Source organism: Empidonax traillii, unplaced genomic scaffold (assembly GCF_003031625.1).
Source record: "Empidonax traillii isolate 1590-97213 ecotype Southwest subspecies unplaced genomic scaffold, ASM303162v1 scaffold471:size1368335, whole genome shotgun sequence".
Taxonomy (NCBI): Eukaryota; Metazoa; Chordata; class Aves; order Passeriformes; family Tyrannidae; genus Empidonax; species Empidonax traillii.
Window position 1 is genome coordinate 936,192 of NW_020955664.1, and position 24,118 is coordinate 960,309.

At 37.2% G+C, this 24,118-nt stretch overlaps 1 protein-coding gene across 6 annotated transcripts in view; it reads right to left on the bottom strand.

The window, feature by feature from the left end:
- Window positions 1–24,118, bottom strand: part of GRM5 (glutamate metabotropic receptor 5) — a 244,947-nt gene that overhangs the window by 218,552 nt on the left and 2,277 nt on the right. For all 6 annotated transcript variants that reach the window (XM_027895821.1, XM_027895823.1, XM_027895820.1 and 3 more), the window contains one exon: window positions 15,670–16,551. In XM_027895821.1, the coding sequence (XP_027751622.1) occupies window positions 15,670–16,348 (679 nt within the window). In that variant the 5' untranslated portion in view covers window positions 16,349–16,551. The remainder of the gene's footprint in view (window positions 1–15,669; window positions 16,552–24,118) is intronic.

Below are 24,118 nucleotides of genomic sequence, written 5' to 3' on the forward strand. Positions count from 1 at the left end.
AAGGTTTCACATGGGTGTTAATAATTTACAGATACAATTCTGAGCTATCGGTTTGTTACAAGCACCATCATTCATATCAGCTACAGAAACTATACAGAACCAGCATTTTGGTAACCATCAGTATTCCCCAACAACAAAGGTTATTCCAACGCATTTGTTTTACAGAATTTACAATAACATAGCTGTTTCTGCTTCAGTCAAGACCAAAGCATCAAGCGGTTTTGCTCAGAGAACAGTGTTTCATGGTGGAAAATGGATAAACTGATTGCCACACACAGTAAGAGTCCTTGACGAAATGTGTAATTAAGGCAAACAGTGGGAACTGTTCTTGTTCTAACAGATAATATTAAAAATTTGTCAAATATACATTCAGAAATCTATTGTCTATTAGCAAAAGACACTTTTTGATTTGCTGCTTCTTAGCCAGTTGAGTTGTTCGGAGTAAAAATAGCAAAAGAGTCCAGAGCACTTGCTGAACCAGAACCCTGCAGAGTATGTGATGGATTGAAACTGCCATCTCTTTTAGTCCAATTCTATTGCACTCTCTGAAATGCAGAAATAAAGTAGTTGATGAAAGAAAAGGACTCAGGCTTTAACGTTAAAGTAAGTCATGATTGCAAGTGCTACTATTTGGGAATGGCAATTCTTTCCACAAATTACTTATGACATATATGAGCACCAGCTAAGGTGATGGTACCTTGATGCTAGATGCTATTCAAATGCATAATGAGAGAGAGGAAAAGCTTACAGTGCAAATAAATAGGCAAGAGAACCACACTGATATGCAAAGGAAGACAGAGCAGTATGAAGAAAAAAGAGAAAATTTTTCTTGGCCAGTGAGAGAAATCCTCATGTTCCAGTTAACAAATTGGCAATACATGTGTACACTAATGGTTCTGTGAAGAAATACATGACAGGACACCACACAAGCACAGCACTGAGTCAAGGTAATGTAGCTCAGACCAAAAATGAGCCAGAGCACCCAAGGGGTGTTTTTTCCACAACTGTTTTGTTCACAGATAGGACAGGTAACTCTATCTGATATTGGATTCCTGAATAACTCAGGAGATTGCTTGACTTCAGGACTGGGTGTTTTGGTATGTAGTTCATAAGTAGGTGGTAAACACTTATTGTTTATTTGCAAACTGTTCTTAATTACCTTAAGAAATATGTGATTAGAAAGAGGGTACTAAATAGGTTTTTTTACTAGAAAATCATTCCCATCAGAAAGTGTCACTTGATAACTTTTGGAGACTTTTCAGTAGCAAAGCTTATACTGGGTCAAAAACCTCACTATAGATCCTAGAATAAAACATTTTATAGATAACACATTTCAAGCAAAGTCCATAAATAGACCATCTTCACAATCTGACCAACTCCCTGTGCTTCTGAGATATGTAATTACTTGGTATGTTGCCCCAAATACTTTATAGATTATATTTAGACCCAAAGCAATCAGTTTAATTATTTATTCAGTAAATTTTGCATGCGTGGCAAAATGCTGATCTTTGAAGTCAGAGCATCTTCTCACATACTGATGCAGATTAACAAAATAATTTCACTGCAAATGTCACCACTGTTATTTTTAGAGGTCAGCTAAAATCTTTAAAATGTTTATCTATTTTCTATAGCAAAAAAATAAAGGAAAAAGCTATAAAAATATTTTTTCACACTAATGCAGAGAATAAAATCATACACAAAAGACTCTCAAATGTTGTCATACTTATACATAGGTTTTTTACCCACTCCTCTACAAAATAGTTACTAATTACTAATAATTATAAATTTCTTGTTTATATAATGAAATTAGTATCACCTCTACTGTGATCATATCAAAGTGTCACTTTTATCTTGCCAGAGAGAAATCATTAGCTTATGAGAAGGTATTAACATGATTGATTTGAAGAGTCATTTTATAAAGCAAAATTCAGTCATTTCTGCTTGACGTATTTAGGACAAATCAACTGCTTATAAATACAAACAAAGTTTTGAGTTACTGCTGTATTCCATAGTTTGCTTTTGCTTGAAATTTAACCAGGTCTTCAGAAATAGTTAGTCCCTTGAGAGCATCTAGCTGCATTTTCACTTCTGATCCGAAGAACAATTTCAGGCCTTATGTTCCCCACTGAATTTACAGAAACAAGACTTGAAGGACCCAGCATGGCACCTTCCATATAGTAACAGGTCATGACCAACCAACATGAAAGATAGCCTAGTACAAGGGAGAACAGAAGACTGAGAAACAAGACAGACATCAGGGTTGATCTCCAGTACAGAATGGCAGCTTTCAGGCCTTCAGTTTAGTCATAATAAAGTTATTTTAAATTTGTGAAGCATTTCAGGGCTTGTAGATGACATTTTCTGAAAAAGACCTAGGGTGTATTAAATACTCAGATCCAGCAATTCTATCAGTGAAGCAGTTCTTCTTAAGTACCATTTCTATTTCTGCAATTTGTTTCTCTCAATCCTGTACTCTCATGTTTCTCCTTCACCTAGACCTTTGATATCCTGCTTCCTCTTGCTAAAAGTCCCCTTAGCATTCATATCCAATCTGCACAGAGTTCAATCCTCCTCTTTCGCAGCCCATCTGACAAAATAATCTGTGATGAAATGGCAGAAAATGCAAGTGGCAATATGTTCTGCTCATGTCTTTGGTCGGCATCACAGTGAGACAAACAGGGCAGGGAGAGCACTGTAAAATCCATGCCTCTCTGTTCCAGATTGTCTGTATTCAGAAGATGTCAATGCTCTGCTGCTTAGAGTACTCTGGCTAACTTTGGCCGGTTTACTTTATGGACATGACTGCAAAATGCTGAAATATTAATTTCTGGGAAGATTTTGACAGTTCTTTTCATTTTTTGTTACACACACACACCTTCTTCTCCAAACCCTTCAATCTTGTGAGTAAAAACTCACCTTTTATTTCAGTTAGATATTAAAACTTAGGCTCTGTACATCCCAGTAAAGCCATGCATATTGCAAATGTCAAATGAACTCCCTGATTTGTGTAGGTAAAGACACTGTAAGGTTCTGTAGGAGCCCATGCTAATGTAGCAAACAGATCCTTTAGGACTTGCACCTGTGCTTTAGCTGGCAGCATGATTAGGTCCCATATGGTTAATGAAATGTAACGTGTCAGTATTTTGTAGGTTGAGATTTGTCACATGGAGGTGTTGGATGTAACACCCACTCTACCAACTGTTCAAAAGGAGAAAAACACAAAATCAGATAAAAACTTGGTGTAAAAGAGAAAGAGAAACCAACCTTACAGCTTTCAGTTTCCTGTGTTTCTAGTATTTTCTGTCTTTCTGCCTTCCTAGGGGAAGTATATCAATCAAGATAGTTGTTCTCAACAATTTTTCACAGTACCTTCTCTAAGAGCACAACCCTCTGGGTGTTCAGTAGCAGAACATATATACAAACTACACGTCCATGAGCTTCTCTATGCCCCACATTGCAAGCAGTATCTGAGTGCCCCTTACTCTCCAAAGTATCGATCCTCACAACGCTTCCATCATACTTGTGAAATGTGGGTGTTTGGAGCAAATGCTTCAAAGACACCCATGTGTGCCAATGCCCAAACTACAAAATGCCAAACCATTATAAAAATCACTAAGCAGGTCCAATGCAGATGGCTGGAAGCATGTTCCCATCAGGATACAGAAGGGACCGCAGGCATATCCAGTGTACTTCTGATCCAGCCTGTTGTGCTGAGCAACTAGCTCAGTTCCAGAATGTTGTGTCCCATGCCATACTTCCCAATGGACTGACCAGTTTGAGCACAATACTATAATGGTACAGCCCAACAGCATATTTGGATCAGTCTCTCCATCATGAGGCACGATCTCCACAGATTCACTGGGGTCGCATGGGTAGTCCAGAAGAGCACACATCTGGGTGTCTCGCTTTGACATCAACCATCGCAAACTCCCTGCTCCAGTAGCCACTGCACCATCCTGCTCTCCACACCCAGCATTCTCAGGATACATTTCCTACTTTTGGTGATTTAATTTGACTCTCACTCTTGAATGGGGGTAGAAAAAGAGATAGTACTGCATTCCTAACCCACAGAGACACAAGTTAATCAAACAGCAAGGGCAGGTTCACAGCACGGAGTAGAGGACACAAGGCTTCCCTCTTATAATGTAGTTCAATGTGACAAAAGCACCATTGCACGTGAATGGAGAGACTTCACGGGCAGCCTGACATGGTCATAAGTGACCATGCATGACTAAGATACTTCTCAGCACTTTGCCTCCTGTGTCAGACCTATTTGCACATCAATTCTCCCACAGGGTGGTGCCCAAAGGCACCATCTAGCCCTGCCTGAGCAGCCTATGAACAACTCACATAGCAGAATCTGTCTGCATAAACTTTTGGCTGAATACATGAGAATAATTCTCAGATCTGTAATAAAATCAGCTTGGGAACAGGGAGAGGAAAGGACTATGTTAGCCTGGGTGATTTAGATAGTTCTAGTTAACAGAGGCCACAGAGAGAGAGAGAGGGGAACGAAGGTCACACAACTGAAGAAACATTCAAACAGAGAAGGCTGGTGGAAAAGAGCAATTAGTTAATCTACAGTTCAAGCAACTTTCACTTTCCAATAAAACTCCTTAGCAGGATGTTGTTATAACTATAAAGCTTACACTCCTTGGTTGAATCTTGGATAGCTTACCAAAAGACACTACATCCCTAGCCTGTCTCAGTCACTGCATAAATCTGTCTCCTGTACAAAATCCGTAAGTTTGGGATTCTTAAATGCATGCTGCATCAGATGCTTCATTTTGAACTACTGAAACACTCTGACACATATGCTTGTGCATAAATGTCTTTAGATTTTGGAGAAAAAAAAAATAGAATCCATCCGTAGAAATTCTGTCTGAGTGAAAAAAACCTTCAACCCCATATCCTGTAAGACATGGACCATCTAAATATTCTTGTGATATGTCCATAGGAATGGACATCCCTAAAAGAAGTCAAGCATTGAAATACCCTGTAGAGTGGGCTTTCCAAGCAGAGATGTAAGTCAGAGAAAGAGAGCACCTGATATAACTTCAACATTTTTTATACCCCTTAAATTGAGCTCTTCTCATACTTTCCCTTTACAGAAAGAAATAGGTCAGACAAATTGCCTGTCTTTTTACATATGCATGAAAAGGAGCAAGGTAACTTCACATCCCACAGCACTGTTGGAAGCAAAAAAACCAAAGAAGCCATTTTTATATATAATGATAACTGGAGACATATGAGAAGCTTATACTGGAAAGATAATATGCACTCTCTCACAATCCCATTTTGGGTACATATCCTAAACTTTTTGAAAGCTTCTGTTAATGTGAGAAGGATTTGCATCCTGTATTTTTCTGTAGTAAAGATGAAAGAAAAATGAAAAACTACTTACCTATCAAATGCAGCCTGAGGTTCTGTTCTACTCATAAAACTAAATGAGCAACACCTAAAGGTTTTTTATTAATTTTCCTCCCTGGACTTCTTTGGAAACCTGTGATAAAATTCTTCTCTGAGATGCAAAGCCAACATGGATTTTGGGGAAGGAGATGAACCTCACTGCTAGTCAGTCCTCCCTCAACAGAAGATATAAGATCCCTTTCCAAATTTCTAGCTTTTTCTCCTTTTTCGTGCCTAAATACAACTCCACTCACTGTCAGGATGCATCTCTGCTGCCTGTTCAGCACTGCTCCGGGGTCACAGCCATACTGAGCCAATACTTTCTGCAAGCCAGGGAACAGCCCCAAGAGCATGTCTGCATCCTCGCTGACTGCTCGCTTCTCTTGCTTACAGGGACCATCTTCAAAGCAACCTGATGTAGAGAAAGTGTATGAGAGATGGTGCTGGGTTCTTCAAGTGCAACAGATATTTTGTCCAAGAACCATACTGTAATATATTTGAGAATGAAGTTGGGTATGAAGACTATTGAAATTGAAGGTGAAGTACCGGAATAATTTCAGCTTATCTTTCACCTTTAAGGCTTTGCTTGCATATGAAAAAATGTCCCTTTTTTCACTAAATGCTGAATCTGCAAATTGAACAACGGCCATACACTGGCATTTAAGATAAAATAAATTTAGACTTGTTGGAATATATATATATAGTTAGAATCCAATCTTTTGAAAGGAGAATCTGGACTTTGAAGCCTAAACTTTAGAAGACATCTGGACTAATGGCCTTTATTTTAGCTAGGGCTCAGTCTCTATTGGTTGATAGTCATGGTCACATTAACCAAAAGTTTTAGAAAATTTCAAATCAGTGCATCCTTTCTTATTCATAAACTTATACACCTGGAAATTATGTGGTAATCTTATTTTTGACGAGGGTGGGATAAGAGGGGAGGGAAAAAAGTCAAACCTAATCGGGGGTAAGAAGCAAAAAATTAATGTAACTAGAAAGAGACAGTGAGAAGTTAAAAAAAAAACCCCACACACCAAACTTTGAGGAAGGTGAAATAATAAACCAGAGGGGCAGAAGTCAAGATAAGATGGAAACAGATAACTGTAAAAGGCAAAAATAAAGAGTACAAGTTCACAGATGACCACTGTGTTGGTTTGCTAATAAGATAAGAAACCACAGCTTGTATGCTGATCTATGGAAAATGATTTCCTGTCTCACTTCAGGTTGAAGAAGTAAATGGAATATCAATCTCCCTAAGAAATAAGGGTACATGGTCTTAAGAAAACCGATTTGACAAAACTGGAAATATTCCTACGAGGTCTATAAGAATAATTTAGCATCTGGAAAACCCACTTCACATAAGCTGCAGGAGAACTATAGCTCTTTGGTTTAGCCAAAATAAAGATTAGAACAATGCCTGGGAAAAGAAGCTTTTCCCTAGGAAGAACTTATGACAATAAAGGGCTATAGGTTGGAGCAACACAGCTGGTTATTTCATCTGAAGAGCGAATTATTCACAGTCTGAACAGACGATCTGTCAGTGAAATTAACTCTATCTTTATATAAGATCCTTAAGTGAAGATACTCTGTGTGTATCTTCATAAACAATATGTTTTAGCCTAAGTAATAACTACTAATGACTAGCTGTCATTTTATTGCCTATCTTACCTATGAAAATTAAGATATGGAGAACAGATTTCTGTACTTTCAAATCAGGGAAAGGTGAACATGTTCTGTGATTCTGCCATGAATGATCAATTATAGTTTATATATGCTTGCCTTATGCACTCCAGAATAGCAATCTTGGAAAACTGATTCACCTGCTGTAACTATCTTCTTCAGGGAGGTAAGGTAATCTCCTAGATTCTGATCATAGTCCCCTCAATAAGACTTTGCAGCACCTCTATTCTTCCTCCTAATGCCTGTAACATCACCTAGGAAGTTGGAAGAAATCTATCTCAGAAAGAAAAGTTAAAGGAAAAAAAAAATCTAACCCTAGTTAAAGACAAATAGGAAGCTTTTGCCTAGATCACAGCAGACTGCGAGACAGTCTGTTAAGCAATTTTCTTCATACTTCCACTGCTCTCAACAGTTAGGTTGCATTTTGGCTGGGGGATTCATTCAGTGTGATGGTTTACCATCACCCTCCCAGATATTGTCTTTCCAATTCATCTAGTATATATTGCACTTTGAGAAATAGCCATTTCCCCATATGTTGTTTGGCTGCCCTTTGACAATGTAATTGATTTTATATGGAGGCTTTCACATATATCACCTTGACTGTGTATTTGCCCAGCCATAAATGTTGTCAAACACTTCCAGAAAGAAAAATCCAACACCTAAGTTAAAGGAAATCTTAAATACGCTCTTTTCCAGCTAACATATTCAGAAAGATGAGTTAAATTATGTTTGTTTGAAAACAAGTCAGTGATTTATGAACAGGATTGTCTTAAAATTCGATTGCCAAGGTAGATGACAGCTGTTCTGTCAATAACCTTCCCAATCCATTCTTTAATGTATACACATACAAAATAATTATATAAACACTATGCATTGCAGCATGGTATGCCTCCACATCATGAGCCTGCAGTCAGATTTTAATAAGATGGATGCAATATTCTTCTCCAATGGCTTTTAAATTAAATTAAGGTGAAGTCTATAATTTTTGACTCACCTCCAAGATCACTGTCTCCTGCATGATTCAAGAATCAGCAAGTCAGAAGTGCCTTAGGGAAGACTAAAAAGTTTAAAAGATCCAGCACAGCCCCTTTGTGTTTTCTTAGCTTTCAGTGATATCACAAGTTAGCTCTTGTAAGCCCAGGAAATATCCTTCATGTATGGACCAATGTAAATATATATTCTGCTCCTTAACTGTACATGAAGTTCCCAGTTTTGAAGCAACATTGATTTAATTCATTCACTACTAAGCTGCCTACATATGTTTTTGATGCATAAAGATACTGATAAGTGTACAGATACTGATAACATCTTCCTTTTCCTTGTTTATGTAACAAAATAAATTCTATATTTTTGCAAAGCCTTTTCATACCTGAGGTCTTAAACTAGCCCTCTGGAAAGTGGATTCTCATGCTAGTCCTTTCAGTGATGTTGGTTAACTTTTTTTCCATCTCTCTCCCCTTATTCCCTACCTTCAACAGGGCCCTGATCTCCCCTGCATTCTCAACAACATGATCTATTTCAAGGAATATGAAATAATATTTTGAGTTTCTTTTGTTTTGATTTGGTTGTTTTGTTTTCTTTTGTTTTCTATATCAGGGTGTACTAACTGCACTTTTGACCTTGAATTCTATGAAAAATTACTTCACAAATTAATGAGTTAAATTTCCTGTCACCAGGTAGCATACATGAAAAAAGAAAAACCTATGGTTTCAAGAGTAAGAAGTACAGATTCAGAAATACCACAAATGTTTACTAATGAATAATGGGACCTGGTTCATCAGCTTCTCCTTAACTGTTGGATTAATGAGATGTCAATGTGTCCAAAAATGTTTAATTTATATACAGGACTGATGGTATGAAACACATGCTAAATAAGATGGGATGTGAAGGAAACTTCCAGGTCTTTCCTGAATAAAATGCCTTTTATCAAAATTAGTAAAGAACACTCATGTATGTGCACAGCAGTTAAAAGTTCACACCTTGTAGAATGAAGTTCCCATTTGATTTATCAAGTTATCTTTTATTGTCTTTTTTAATATAACCACATGTCAAGCAGTTTATTTTGACCAGCTTCTAAATTTGATCATAGTTTTCCTTCACTGAGAAATGTTATTTAAGCTTTCAATTCTGACTTGGGATAAAAATACTTTGGGAACTTTTTTTTTAAATTGTATGGCATATCTGTTTTCCAGCCAGTTCTATAGCACATATTTTTTTTTAATCTCAAAACCAAAATATCAGTGAGGGATACAGGAAAGTGAATCACACTGTCACTACCCATAGCCATCTGATTGCACATTTTAGGACCGTCATTCATAAATCTGCTCTGAGCCAGCAAGTACTGAGCAGTGAAACTTAGTTTTCTGAAAGATTTTCAAATCTCATCAATCTAATAGATCTCTCCCTGACTGGAGAGGTGCACTCCAGGGATGGAGACAATAACCGTTCCATTTCCAGGCTTTAAGCAGCAGAAAAAACGAAAGATGAAGCTGGAGGTTACTGGAATCCCATCGTTTCTTCTCAGTGAAGGCAAGTTTCATGACACTGAAATTTTCATTGAGTTGCTATGGAGTCTACGAGGCAGAAAAAGTGACATTCAAGCATTTAACCCCTAAACAAAAGAAGCAAGGTGATATTTTGATGATTCAAATGACCTGCTCTTAGCTGAGTTCACCTTGCATAATTCCTTTAAAACTGATTTTTTTTTAAAGCTTTAGAATAGTACACCTCCCTGCTAAATAGTACATCACCTTCCCTTTGCTGTCTCGTGATATTTCCGCAAAGAATCTTCATCTCCATTACACTCACAAAATGAGGGGTATAAAAATAAGAGTACCCCTCTCATTTTGTGTTTTTCTGTCAGTCAAGATCCTTCACACTAAGTATGTCTGGCCTGAGCAGTTTACCAGCAGTGTTAAAATGTTTTCTGGGTAGTCACTCTCTGCAGAACAAAGCAAACATTAGCTCAGTACTACTTCGGTTTTCTGTCTTAGTATTCCCATCTGAGAGATAGCATTTGCTCACTTTTCACAACTGGGATGATAGGATAAATATTTGAAATTAGGAAAAAAAATCTACCTCTACTGCACATGCCAACATTTAACAAAAATGAGCAAACAGCTGGATGGGATTGGAGCTTGGGTTGGGTTTTCGTTCCCCGTATTTTATTTCAGATGAGAGATGTATTTCCTTTTTGTTACAATACTAATGTGATTAAGAGCATATTAAATTCTGATCATCCTGATCGCAAAATTTATGTTTTAAACAGTTTAAAAGTACTTTCAGAAACCCCTCAAAACATAATTATTTTGCTCAATGGTAAAAATTCAACAGTGCTGAAATAGAACATTCTCTGGTCTTCAGAGAGGACAATCTTTGATTTTCAAAAATATATTTTTAGAAATAAATTTTCTCTGCAATTGAAAATATTTTCTAGGACTAGTACAGACCTTTTTGGTACATTATTTCAATGTCAGAGTTTTCTTGCACATAAAGCATGAAAAAATATGAAAGTATAAAAAAATATGAAAGCATGAAAAAATAAACCTATACTTAAAAAAAAATTAACCTAATTTTCAATCATATTACTTTGTGAAAAGCAAACAATATTTCTTACTATGATCCAGTTAAATCTAAAGAAGAATAATCTTGAGTCTAAAGGAAAAATTCATATGAGCACAATTTGCTCCAAGAAGCAGGTTTAACATCAACTTGTTGCAGCTTTTCTGCTCATTTCTTCAGCTTATTCTCACAGACTATGACTAATTTTAATTTTACTTTTTATTTGGTAGCAAAGGATGAGGGCAAAAACATTCTAGTAACCGGACACATTCGAACAAATATGGAAGGGACTGTGTAAAATAACTCTTATCTGCAGGGGAAAAAGAGTTCTGCCTTTGTTATACTTGCTGGATTACATTCCAAGAAAATTAACGTGAACTACCTCTTTATATGCACTTATGATACATTTAAATGGAGAAAAGTGATATTAAACAGAGAGTACTTTGAGGAAGAGTTTGATCCTAAATTTATCTGAAAAGCTGTCTGACGGAAATGTCAACAATGGCTTATTTCTTAAGACTGTATTCAAAAGCAAATTACACCTTTTACATAATGGAATTAGACTTATCCCTTGCCACCCCCAATACATTTGACTTACTGCATTTCAACCATACCCCTGTACAGTTCTATTTTTCCACCATACGTCACCTCTTCACCCCATTTAATATAGCAAAATAAATGGTTTCCAATGGCAATAGAAATTACCTTTAGAGCTACTAATTACTTTGACTCCAGGCAAATTTTAAGCATAGATTCTCAGGCATTGACCTTGTTTTTGACTCGGAAGGCTTGATCCAAATGTCAGTCTAGTCAAAGGGAGGGTATTGAGCTCAAACTGGCTTTCAAAATGAGGCCTTCAAACTGTAAGGACTGGAAAAGAGAAAATTGTGCATATTTTTCTCAGATCTTTCAAAAAGACCAGGGAAAGCTTTCATATGAGAAATGAGGTAAACAGGCAGCTCTTTGTCTCTTTCAGCAGCCAGCCAGCCTCTCCCTAGTTTCTCCAACCATTTCCCATTAGTTGTGGTGTCAAGTGGTTAAGCAAGAAAAGGCTAAGACAAAATGCCAGCGGTGCCTGAGCTGAGTGGCCCATCTGCATGCCAATCATCACCACCCAAAGTCCAAAGAGAGGTAGAAATTTTCCTCTCTACATCTTCCTATGTGCATCAGTTTCCATGGAGGTGGACAACGAGGTGAGCTAAAAAGGATCTCTAACAGGTTGGAGAAATTGGGGGACTAAACTAGGGGACTTCTCTCTGATGTGCTACCTTGCTTCAGCTACATTATTGACTGTCTGTCTGTAATGTTGGTCTAAAAAATGAATGGTGGTTTAGTTTTAAGGAACATTTGTTTAAGCACAGCTTATATAACAGAGTTGGAAATAAAATATCTGAAAGGTTAACTGAAAGAATTAGATCAGTAGTCAACTCCAGCACACCGTTCATGCCTGTTGTAGCAATCCATAAAGTTGGAGTAGCTTCAGGCTTTTAACAACAGGTCCTCAGTACAAGGAGTTTCATGTCACTGGTTCCCTCATTTCTGCTCAGTCCTAGCTCTCTGCCTTGCAGTGTTGTCTGCTCATGGGGCTACAGTGCGGCCTGTACTACAGAACTGATAAGGCTTTTTGAAAAAAAGCCCTCATGGTGGGTGAAAAAGGTTTCTTTTCAATCTATATTTGTTCAGAGTAGAGGTCCACAGATGACTTAATGCAAGGAAGAGTTAGAGAGTGGTGGAACATAACGATAATAATAACTCCTGAAAAAGCCAAGCAAGGCAGAGTTACAACCCAAGATTTGCAAAGATTTTTGAATGGCCTATGTAAAATACATAGTAAATGAAAATGACCATTGTTTTATGAGAAATATCATTCATTTGTAGCTCACATTTCGTATTGAAGGGATTGCAGAAACTTCCACCATAAAATTACAAGAGCTACACTGACATTAGTCCTCGTTGCCTTCCCATCTTTAGGAAAAATAATTTACTTTTAGTGGTTACTTGCACATCTGGAGGCATTACCTAGATTAAATTGTGATGTTAAATGTCAAAGGAACAAAGCTAACAAGAATCTCTCAAACTTTTTTTATTTATTTTAAATATGGAAGTCTTGAGTAAGGATTCAACAAGATACCTTTAGATCAACCTACCAGAATTTTAACATTCCACTGAAAATACAGATAATTATTAAATACATAAGGAAAGATTCAAACAAGAAGCCTTTTACTGTGAAACTACGGACGCATGGTAGGGTTTTCTTCTACTGGACCAAAAAGAGATCTATAAATTTATCTGCTGATGGGACTACAAAAGCAATTGAATAACCAGTCTTTTTATGCATCTTCTTTTCTCCACATCTAGCTTTGGAAGAGAGGAACCTCCCCCTCCTCGGAAATCCTTCATAGAAATCAAAGATCATATTTCAGAAGAGTATGCTTAATACATGAAAATGAACTAAAGATAATGAATGTAGATGGTCAGAACTATTGGAAGCATGAAAAGGAGGACTACTTTCAATGAGAGATCAAGATCCTACATCAACAAAAACTACAAAGAACAGGTTTCAATATTTTTTTTTTCTATTTTGAAATAATAACTATGAATGTAATACACTGAGTAGATCAGCATATCTGGAATGTTTATGAGTAAACAAATATTATCTCAAAATTAAAATAATGTCAAAAAAACCCAACACTAAAACCAAAAACATAAACACCAAAAAAAGCCAAACAAAAACAGACAAAAAAACAACCCCAAACTCTCTTTTGCTTATTTACCCAATTCCTTTTCTTTAGGACTCGTGTAGGGTTTTTAACAGTGTTTTTTAAAAAGTACCTGTTACTACAAGGGATAACCTGTGCCATAATCTTTGGAAAGTGCCAAGAACATCAGACTTTGTCACATTTCAAAGAAATACCTTGTTTACTTTTTATTTTTCTATCCCATGACAAATACCGTCTGCTGTATTGTAAAAAATATTTGTGTGATGTTATTTAATTGGAAAACCTATTCCTCTTCTTGACCAGACCATGCAAATAGGTGATAGAATCATAGGGTTCCCAGAATCAAAATTTAATATTCTTTCACTGAAGTCCTGTGTTATATTACTGTAAATATGCTATGAAGGAGGCCTCAGGTATTAACAACATACCACTTATCTAGTCCACATTAATAATGGCAGAAGCAGGGACATGTTGTACTACATATATCATTCATAATTTCTCCTTCTTCACATTCAGCTCTTCTCTCATTTACTTCTCTTGTATTGACCATTGGATCTGTATCCCACTCCAACCCTTGTTTTCCTATTCCCTTCTTTCCAATGCACAGTACAAAGTTCCTCTTCTGTAAGACTAACATGTCATATGTTGTTATCTGTCCACAGAAAGTAGTAAAAGTACGGATTTTCACCTTGTGAAGAATCAGACCATGATATTTCCTTGATATTTCAGGTTGAGAATTCTCACACTGAATATAAAAACATTCCATCTCAATAAGGATAGGTGTAAAAGTAGTACATAGATGAAACTAGAGGAGTCATCAAAAGCAGTCAGGATATATAATCTTGTGGTAATGTGACGTGTCAGTGGCATTATTTTTGACCATGATGTTATTCATACATATTTGTGAAGGCAAGGCTGCACACCTAGCCATGCCAAAGGCATCAGCTGGTACAGAATGCCTTCACTAGATGATATAATGTAGAGTGATTTATACACTGAAGTTTTAGATTAAACTGCTAACATATTCATGCATCCCCATACAAAAGAGGCTGCAGTTATTCACCAGCTTTCACTATCATGATGGAAACACGATTGCATCAATCTGCATGCAAGACTAGCATTGGACCAGTATCTCCCCAAAAAGGGCTTTGAATAGTATAGTCTGCCAGAGAAGCATACTCAGTGTGTGGGAAGGGCAATCTGCTCTCTATTGGTTGTAATAAAGCCAGCAGCATCTGCTGCTGTTCAGCAACGTTGCCACCACTACTTATTCTCTTAACATTTTTCATTTCCAGATTGTGTTCTGAGCCTTCCATTCAGAAGCTGTTTGAACAGAGGCAACGTGGTGAAGTCCTAAAACTCATCACAGAACCTAATTCCATAAAATTCATTAAATGGTGGTGTCATTAGATAAGAGCTGATGAAACCTGCTCTTAAGGCACTACGAAATTCTAGTCACTTACAGCAAGATGAACCCACTCAACTCTGCTAGTACAAGAAATAACAAAATCAAGTAAGCTTTCCCATAGCATTTCCCCTTAATCATCTTCTTTATGAACACTGGTAAAAGTCTTAAGCTCTATCTCTAATAAATAAAAAGAGGAAAGCAATCTAGCCCATGGTTCTGATTTTTGGACACCTGATAAAAGCAATTTAGCACACATGGAGCATAATTGTGTGAAGAAGATGCAAGGAGACTTCCCTGGCTCTCTCCCTAAACCAATGGCAGATGTGAAGCAAAAGTGAGTTATACACTTTATGGAGTGCTATAAAAAGGACGTAAACAATTCTGATCTCAAGAAGATAGGACAACTTACATTCATGTTTTCTAGTATCCATGCCTCTGCAGCTCAGATATTAAGCAGGAACACATTCTGACTCAGCTATAGTTTCAAATTATGATTTAACGCTCATCTGCACTATGAGGACCAGATGCTTTCTCACTACCCATTGATCTTAATATCATCAAAATTATTATTCTACATAAATACACTGATTGGTAGATAAAGAAAAACAAATAAACGTCTACTAAATTAAATTAAGGTCACTTAGGAGACTTCAGAGCAAGCACTTTTACCAGTAAGTAGCCTAGAGCACACGTAATCCTGTGTTTCAAACTTTGTTTTCAACCATTGGCAACATGACGCTTCTTCAGACCCACAGAGAATGTGAAGTTATTATTAAGTAAAGTCTATACTGTTCCCAATTGACTGGCAAAAACCCAACAACATCATCCATCTATTAGACAGCATCAAAGTAGTTCAAAGGCATTCTTATATGCTAATAAACAACCTCTTACCTTCAGTATGTACAGCAGAAACATAGGTCCAGTTATAGCGTTTGACAATGTCCACCATAGCCTTTGCTTGCTGTGCATCAGATGGCACAACTCTCATAAAATACTTGAACAGAGTTTTGTCACTTAGGTCCATGCTTGTGGCAGAATAAGCAATCTGAGGTATATTGAAAAGCTGTAACAAGTTCTGGACCTGGATAGCAACAGAGCTAGAGCCAGGTCCAATGACACCAACAATGGGTTTCTTGGAGTGGAAAGATGATGATGTTCCATCCACACATCTCACCATCCCTTCCTCTTCCTCTGATGAAATAAGAGAGTCTCTTATAAACTCAATGCTCTGCTCCAGAGCCACAGCAGAATGCCAGCAGGAGTCCCTTATTTCACACCCTAGAGTTATATTTGGCAACAGTGTGGGATCCAAATTAATTCTGTCAAGGGTATGTAGCATTGCCTCCACTCTTTGAATGCCATACTGCTCTCTCACCTCTCCACATTTCCTCTCGTGAACCTTGTCAACAGTTGGTTGATGATGGACAGAGAATAGAGCTCCAATGATAATATCACCAGGCATGTGCGCAACCACTCTTCTTTCATTTGCCTGTGCTGAAACCAAAAGCCCAGAGTTCCCACAGACATCTTCCTTCAACAGCAGGATTGCAAGGAACAGCAAAAGGACCATTTTAGGAAATGGTTTAGGCTGGTAGAGACAGCATGATGGAACAAAGTTGGAGAGCTGGTGAAAAGCAGTTATCAAATCTTTTGGATAAAAAAAGCACTATGCTGATGCTAGGTCAGGAGTTTGCTTGTATTCTCTAAGGAGTCACCATCATCTCCAAGTGGATAGCTATGCAGAGCTGCACATGTGGTCATAATCCTCATAACCTTTAAAAAGGAATAAATAAGAGAAAGAACTTTAAAATTATTTATAAAGTCAGCTTTATAACATCTTCTAAGATCGCACCTATTTCTGCTGCTGTAATGACTGTAATATATTGTCCCCTATGTACATTTGCTTTCATCATTTTCAAGCTGGAAAACTTTATCATACTTCATTGTTTCACAGTCCTGGGTATGTATTACTGCTGGTATAAACCAACATCTTTCTCTTTGACATTCTTGTTTAAAAATTCTTTGGGGAAATGTTTTCAAAAGCGATAAAGACAGGCAAGTATTTAATTCCAAAGAAGAAAGACATTGCTATTTCTAATACATGTCTTCAAAAACAACTGCCTTTAATTTTAGACACTTTCTACGTCTCAAATACATGTGTCTCACTAATAATATACCTTGGGCTGTACTCTATTATCATCTACAGCACTAGGAAACGGCTGTTGACACATAAAGCTGCTCCTCTAAGGAATGCAGAATCTGTAAATCTATTTTTTCTTTGCAAGACACAATATGAAACAAAATAACGTTTAAAATAAGGTTAAGAAAACTGAGTTTGATATTATTATTTATATTTGTTTTAAGCAAAGAAACAGTAATTAGAAAACAGCAGAGTAGTGAAATAATTTTAATCTTTTTATATCATTATTTCAGAAATTGACAAAAAACAATTTGAAAAATCCTTGTAGACAATAAACTTCACTGATAGATAGAACTCAACACAGAGACTATACAGATGCACTAGTGCCTAAAATATTTGATCGGTTCCGTTTACCGACAGTCTGCAACGCAATCTGTACCCATCTTTGAAGTTGCTGAAGGATAAAAAAAAAAATAAATAAAGAACAGCTAATACTTTGCATCTTGGGCTGTGGTTAATGGAAACTGAAAATGTTCTTCACCTAGCAGTGGATTTGCAGAAGAATGCTTCTGAATTTAAATATAGTGTTTAAATAGTGGTTTGTCCAGGTCTTGACTCCTGAGCATATTAAAGTTCAATCCACACCTGCCAGTGAATACATTGATAGTACAGAAAGCTAAGCACACTCTTAAATCTAGGAAGATACTGAGCTATTTAGTGAACCAGATGCTTGGTGTCACTATTGACAAAACAACTGAAAAATTGCGGGGCAGAGCCTGACCACACTTTTATCAACATAAATCTTTTGCTGCACTAAAAAAATAAAAAATCTCCATAAATTTCAGACACCACCAATCATTTCTAATCTATTACTAATGACTCTGCTGCCATCCAGATATTGTAAAGTGAAAGAAACCCTTGCCATAGGAAATCTACCTATGTTTCTTCCAGGCTGAAAATCTCACAGTATTTTAATCTTGAGTTTACTCCTCACAGCTTGGTCATTTAGTATAGTGCCAAGAGAAACTCTTCCTGATTCTGAAGTTGAGTCATAAAAATCTAAAATCACTTTTTTGCTTGATGTTAGGTTTGTTCAATTATTATTTTATTTAGACATCTATAAATTATTAAGTATTTATGCAGCGGAAATCATGCCATAGGTTTCAGTGAGTATTCCCAATTAAATCTAAATCCTTAAAAAGAGAAAATATTGAATATATTTTTTAAATGTTAATCACAATATTGTTTGATGCATGTAATACTAATTTTTAATATTATAAAGTCCTAATAATAAAGTTCAGACAACTGTAAAACACTTCAATAATGTTTGTGGTTTTATAGTCTGTGAAGAGTTGGCTTATCAATACTGCAACCCTTTGCCACTAAGGAATAACAACAGTTCAGTTCAGGTTAATTAGTCTCTAATTACAGGCTATCACTATTGCTTATGTCTTACAATTGTTTGTTCCATGACTCTGAAGTTGGTACTATATAATTTGAAAACAGTCTGAAGGACGAATGACAGGGGATATTAAAGATTAAATTCTTATGGCTTTAATTAATTGAATGTATTATCACTTTAAAAAGTTTTAATTATTTATTAACTTACCAACATTTGGACAGAAATAGTACTCTGTTATTTAAAACCGTGGATTCTTATTCTTCTGAGCTTCTCAAATTAAGGTTATCTGTCCAGACCACAAGTATATGTGGTGGTCTAGAGAAATGCCAGCTCTGCCTCAGATTGTAACTGGATATACAATTAGATGCCTTTTTATAACCTTGCTATCTGTGAATCTGCATATGTACAAAGAGAGAGAGTTCAGAGGGTTGGGGTGCGCTTGTGACCTGAAAAAAATATCCAATCCCCATCCACTGTTTTAGTTCTACAACACACATTGACCAAATTTTTTGGTCTTGTGTCTATGAATTAAAGAATTTCCATACAGAATATATGGGGAAGAGAGCGCAGCAAGGCCATTTTTATCTTCTTCACTCCAAAGAACAGCTGTTTGTCCTTCTCTGTCTACAGTTGTATCTATCAGTATAAAATTACAGGGTAAAGAATGAGGCAAAGCTAAAAGTCTCCTTTATATTTCTGGTTCCATACATTAGCGTATATTATAGCTGGGGGGTTCCTATGGCCCAAAAGCAGGTTCTGAAAACAATAAAATCCTTCCACTCTATGGCATCCAAGGGAAAAGAAGGAGTCAGACACAGACTGTAGTTGCTCTACAATTAATGAACTTTCTTCACTGTATTGAAATGTAATTCAATTTACTTAGGACTTAAACTGTTACTAATTACACTGAGAGCACTGTTTATGTTTTGTAGTATTAGGCTTAGGACTTGCATCCAGGTACCCAAAGTCAATGTGAGGTTTTTTCTGGGGTTTTGTAATGTAATCAAACAATCTGGAATTTATATCGATGTGGCTAAGTGAGCCTACCAAATTTCAATGGGTTTTTATTTGTGTAATAGAGATCGGGTTCTGTGGGCTTACTCTTCTGCTCATAAACTCAAAAATCACAGAATGGTTGAGGTGAAAAGGCACTTCAGGAAGTTATCTGGTCCATCCACCCTGCTTACTTTAAGTTCAACTGAAAGATTTCCTATCTTTATGTCCAGTCAGCTTTTCAGTATCTCTGAGGATGGAGACTACATAACTTTTCTGAGCAACCCATTTGACCACAGTCAAAGTAAAAAGGACTCCTTTTTTATATATTTAAACAGATTTTCCTGTATTTCAAATTGTTCTTCTTGCCTGTCATTCTTCTGATGGATACAGCTGGCCATCTCATGTGAAGATACCATGAGAATAATCAGGTAACAAATCCTGCTTTAGGCCAAAATGACTCAGCAGAGAGCTGATAGACTAAGCACACTAATTACATTTCCTGGAGAACATCTTCCTGAAGAGAATATAGCCATGGGAACTGTTCAAATATACAATTTTACTGTGTTTCTTTCCCAAGAGAATCACATAGAAGTCACTTTTCATTTTGATTACCTATCTCTCTCACTACAGGAAACTTATCATTACAAGAAAGATGAGTACTAAAATAAAATTAAGTAAAATTTTATAAGCTTAAATATAACTTCTGTTTAAATTGTTAGGGATAATCCTAAAGGAAATTTGACATGCTATAGCCTTCAGACTGAGAACAAAGGTATCAGCAATATCAAAGACAGTGAACTCTAGTGGGAATTGTTTCCCAATTAATTATTCGTCTTTTACTTGTTTTCATTGATGGACAACATGCACAGCACTTATGGTCAAATTTACTTTTTTTCATGCTCTCAATTTCTGCAGCATCAATGGACTTACCCTAAATTTAGGTAAAATTAAATCAGGCACCTAATTACTGGCACATCAAGGTTCCTAGTTTATTTCAGTTATGAATCTAACTACAAATTAATCCTGAATTCACATGCTTTAAAAATAGATTACAGATTTTTTGGTCTCAGTTTTCTGGTGCATTAGCTTCACACTTGGAGAAATTGCAGAAGTAGTAAGACAAAAAAATAACTCTGCCTATCAGTCTTTTGCTCAGTCTTGCCACAAACAAAAATTCATGGGCTACCCAGATTACTGAAGACACAGATATGATGAAGGACTCAACATGTTCCTAATAACCTCTGCTCTCCCTGGTAGGAAAAGCTTCATGCCAGTCTCTGTCAGGAGAAATTCTCAGCTGTACCCTTAGGGCAGAGTTCCAGCTACTTCATGTTGAGGTTTAACTGAGTAGAAAATGAGCATCTGTAATATTCCACGAAACATCATGCAAATCTTTCATTATTAAAAAACTATAGTTTTTTTAAAGTTATTTCAGTCTCAAATGCAAGTCCACCTGTACTTGCAGTCTGTACAGACCAAAAGAAACAAAAAGAGGATTAATATCTAGGGACACTAAATAAATGTAGATCAAAAATCGGACTTTGAGCAGCAGTTCAGAAAGTGCTGATTTTGGAATACGTACGTGGCTGAGAGTTTCTACATGATCAACCTCTGACTGTTCTTAGGGGCTTCTGCTACAGCACTTGTAACTGTGTTTAAACCTGAAGGATGCCACCCTTTCCCGCTGTGACTTACATTATTATAGCAGCGCCCACTAGTGATCCCCGAGTGAAGCACCTAAATCCTCTTGGCTCTGTAGTTTTCTAATAGGTAAAACACGAATTCATCGGTTTTTTTTTTTTTTTTTTTTTTTTTTTTNTATTTATTCTTTTCTACCTCATGAAAAGAAATAATCAAAAGACAGGAGTAAAAATGCTTTCATTTATATTTCTTCTTTGTTACAGTTCTGTAAGTTTACAGCCTGCTCGTTCATAGTCTGAATCCTCAGGCAGATTCAAATATCAAGAATAAAATGTCAGATTACTGAAGCACAGAACAGTGCTGTGATAAAGTGAGAATCATGTTCCAGTCCAGCAATGTTCATTGCTTATCAGATGAAGAATACTATTGGTCAAATATCTATAAAGACTTATCTAAAGTTTAAGGTTCTCCTTAAAGGATTTTCAGGATCAGAGCAATCACAAAAACTAACATCCTTAAGATCCATTCATTTTTAGTGGCAAAATTTACTTATATGCTATGTTTGTATAACTTACAGCCATGTACCTGCTAATTAAATGCTTTCCGGGTATTCATTAACAGTACAAGCCACAAATAATTTAAATCCACCAGATATGAGATAATATACGTTGATATGGATCAAATCAATATATCACAAGGAATTAACCTAGGAATTGTCGTCAGAGAAGACAAAATCCTTAGCAAGTAGAAACTGAATTACTGGTCCAGAGTAAGTCACGTCATTTATCTTGCAGTGAAGATCTTTCAGTAGCAAAACATGGAACAGTCTCAGAAAAACAATTACCTGCGGAGAGAGACCTCTCAGCTCATCTTATGTGGGACCAATGCCAGGAAAAAGTGTACACTCAGGATGCTAAGGCTTGCTGAGTTCTGCTGGCTATTGGCATTGCAAACTCTAAACACTGGGTTGAAGATGTTCTGGCAATCTATCTCCCAATGCTCAGGGGAGGTTGGCTTTGCAGAAGATCCCCTGTACCACTTCTTCAGAGGTAATTTAGTTCGGTTAAACAAAACCTGATGCACTCAAATGGTCTTTATTTGAAAATCATGAAATATGAACACCCTATTCTGTTTTGAGATTTCTGCTGCTGTCAAATGTTTCTATTAATCAAAAAAAAAAAAAAAAGGCAAACAAAAAAAACCTCACACATACAAATTTTTTTTTTAAAAAATGGTCGTTACATTATCAGCTCTATGAATTCCAACGGGCATTGGATCAAGCTCTTTGAGAAAGAAAACTGCCTTATACAGTAGGAGACACTATGAAGCAGTTTTCTATAATTCCACTTAGAAATAGGAAAAAAACTAAGCAGCAAGGAAGAATTTTCACCCTTTGGTCAGAACAGCCACTGAAAATAACATACTAGCGTGCTGATCTCATGTCTTAATAGTTAATAAACAGAGAATGCTATAATTATCAACAAGATCCTTAGCAGTATCAGGAAATTCTTCCCCATGCTATGCCCACACACATGCACTTTCTGGTTGATGGAATAATTTTTGGCTTAACATGTAGGTGTTTAAATTCCCAGGGAAACTTGCAATGATCTCTGCAGTTCCGCCAAATACACTGCTTACTTCTCCTGTTACCAAAAGCCAGTTACACCATATGATGCAGGAACTAATAGCTGAGGTGCGTTTTCATGTGTAATTCTGGACATTTTATTAATTAATAAAACTGTATGGTCTGGAGGAGGTGATCAAGAAAAAAGCAATAGCAGATCCAAAAAACATTTTTCAGCAAGTTGCAACAAGAGTGGTTGTGGTGACATTCCAGCACTGCCGCTATGCCAAAACCACCACAGTTGTGTCGGAAAATGAAATGACACAAAATCTATATAGAGACCTTAAAAAGTACTCTTTGAACATTTGAAATAACTACTAATGCTGTGATTGTTTAACATAAAAATTGGGATATAGTCAAAGTATTTGATAATTTGCAAAATATCAGCATTTGATAGAAATATTTAGGAATACAGTTAAAAGAAAAAAAAAAAAGTCATAGGGAATTTAAAGAGCCTAACAGCCTCTATACATCTTTCCCTTTCAGAATTTAGAGTGGTGCGTTTTCAAGATGTCCCTCTGCCTCTTTCAAGATGACCCCCTACTTTGTCCTCAAGACTTAGAAGAAAAGAAGCGTCCTGGCTCTCACGACACCCAGTCACCCCCTCCCCACCACCGGAAATTGCTTCTCAGAAAAGGGATCGGATGGGAGTGGGGCTGCCTGGGTGGCGGAGCCCCAGGGTGCGGGACAGCGCTGCCTGCGGGCAGCGGGCAGCGGCGGGGAAGGGAACGGGCAGCGGGAGGCGGGCAGCGGGCAGCGGACGCTGTCCCTGGTGCTGAGCACCGCCCGCCTCCGGCTTTCGCCTCCGGGCAGGTCTACAGAAGGGGAAGGCGAAAAAACAATCAGCTTAAAAATCAGCCAGTGGTAAAAAATTGGCACAGTGGTCACATTCGGCATGCAGGATCGCATTTTTACAAATTAATTAAATAAATAGAGCTGGGTCTTAGGGGAAACTATGGTGTAAGGTTAACTCCCAGCATAGCTACCTGCGCTGCCTCAACTAAGTGGCTGGGCACACAGACGTATATCTGTGCAAGCACCATGGTTCTCAGGTCTCTATCTCCCTGTTAGGATAGCGATATCGCTGTCCCTCTCAATCCATAATGAATCCTTTTTGTACATGGTGACATTAGCTTCGATTATTAAATAAGGAACAGACAGGGCTCGCTGAGCAGAGTCGAGTGGTTTGTCCCAAGGTCACACAGAAAAGTCTATGGCTGAGCTAAGCCTGGCTGTCCCTGGAAAACAAATACATCCCTATTTCCATTACACATTCCTAGCAAGACAAATCCCCACTTGTGAACAGAAGGACTATATCACACACATCACCAAGCCCAGGTATTATAGTACCCCATCCCCCTGCAGCCCCACACATATCCTGCTCCTGGGAAGGGATCAGTGCCTGTTTCCCTCCAGCACCCAGACACCCTGATGCCCCAGCAACCCCTAGAGAGGTACCACACCGGCTGGCTTGCTGGTCCACCAGGAGTTGTATTGGTCCTCCAGCAACCAGGGCACAGCAAAAAAAAAAAAAAAA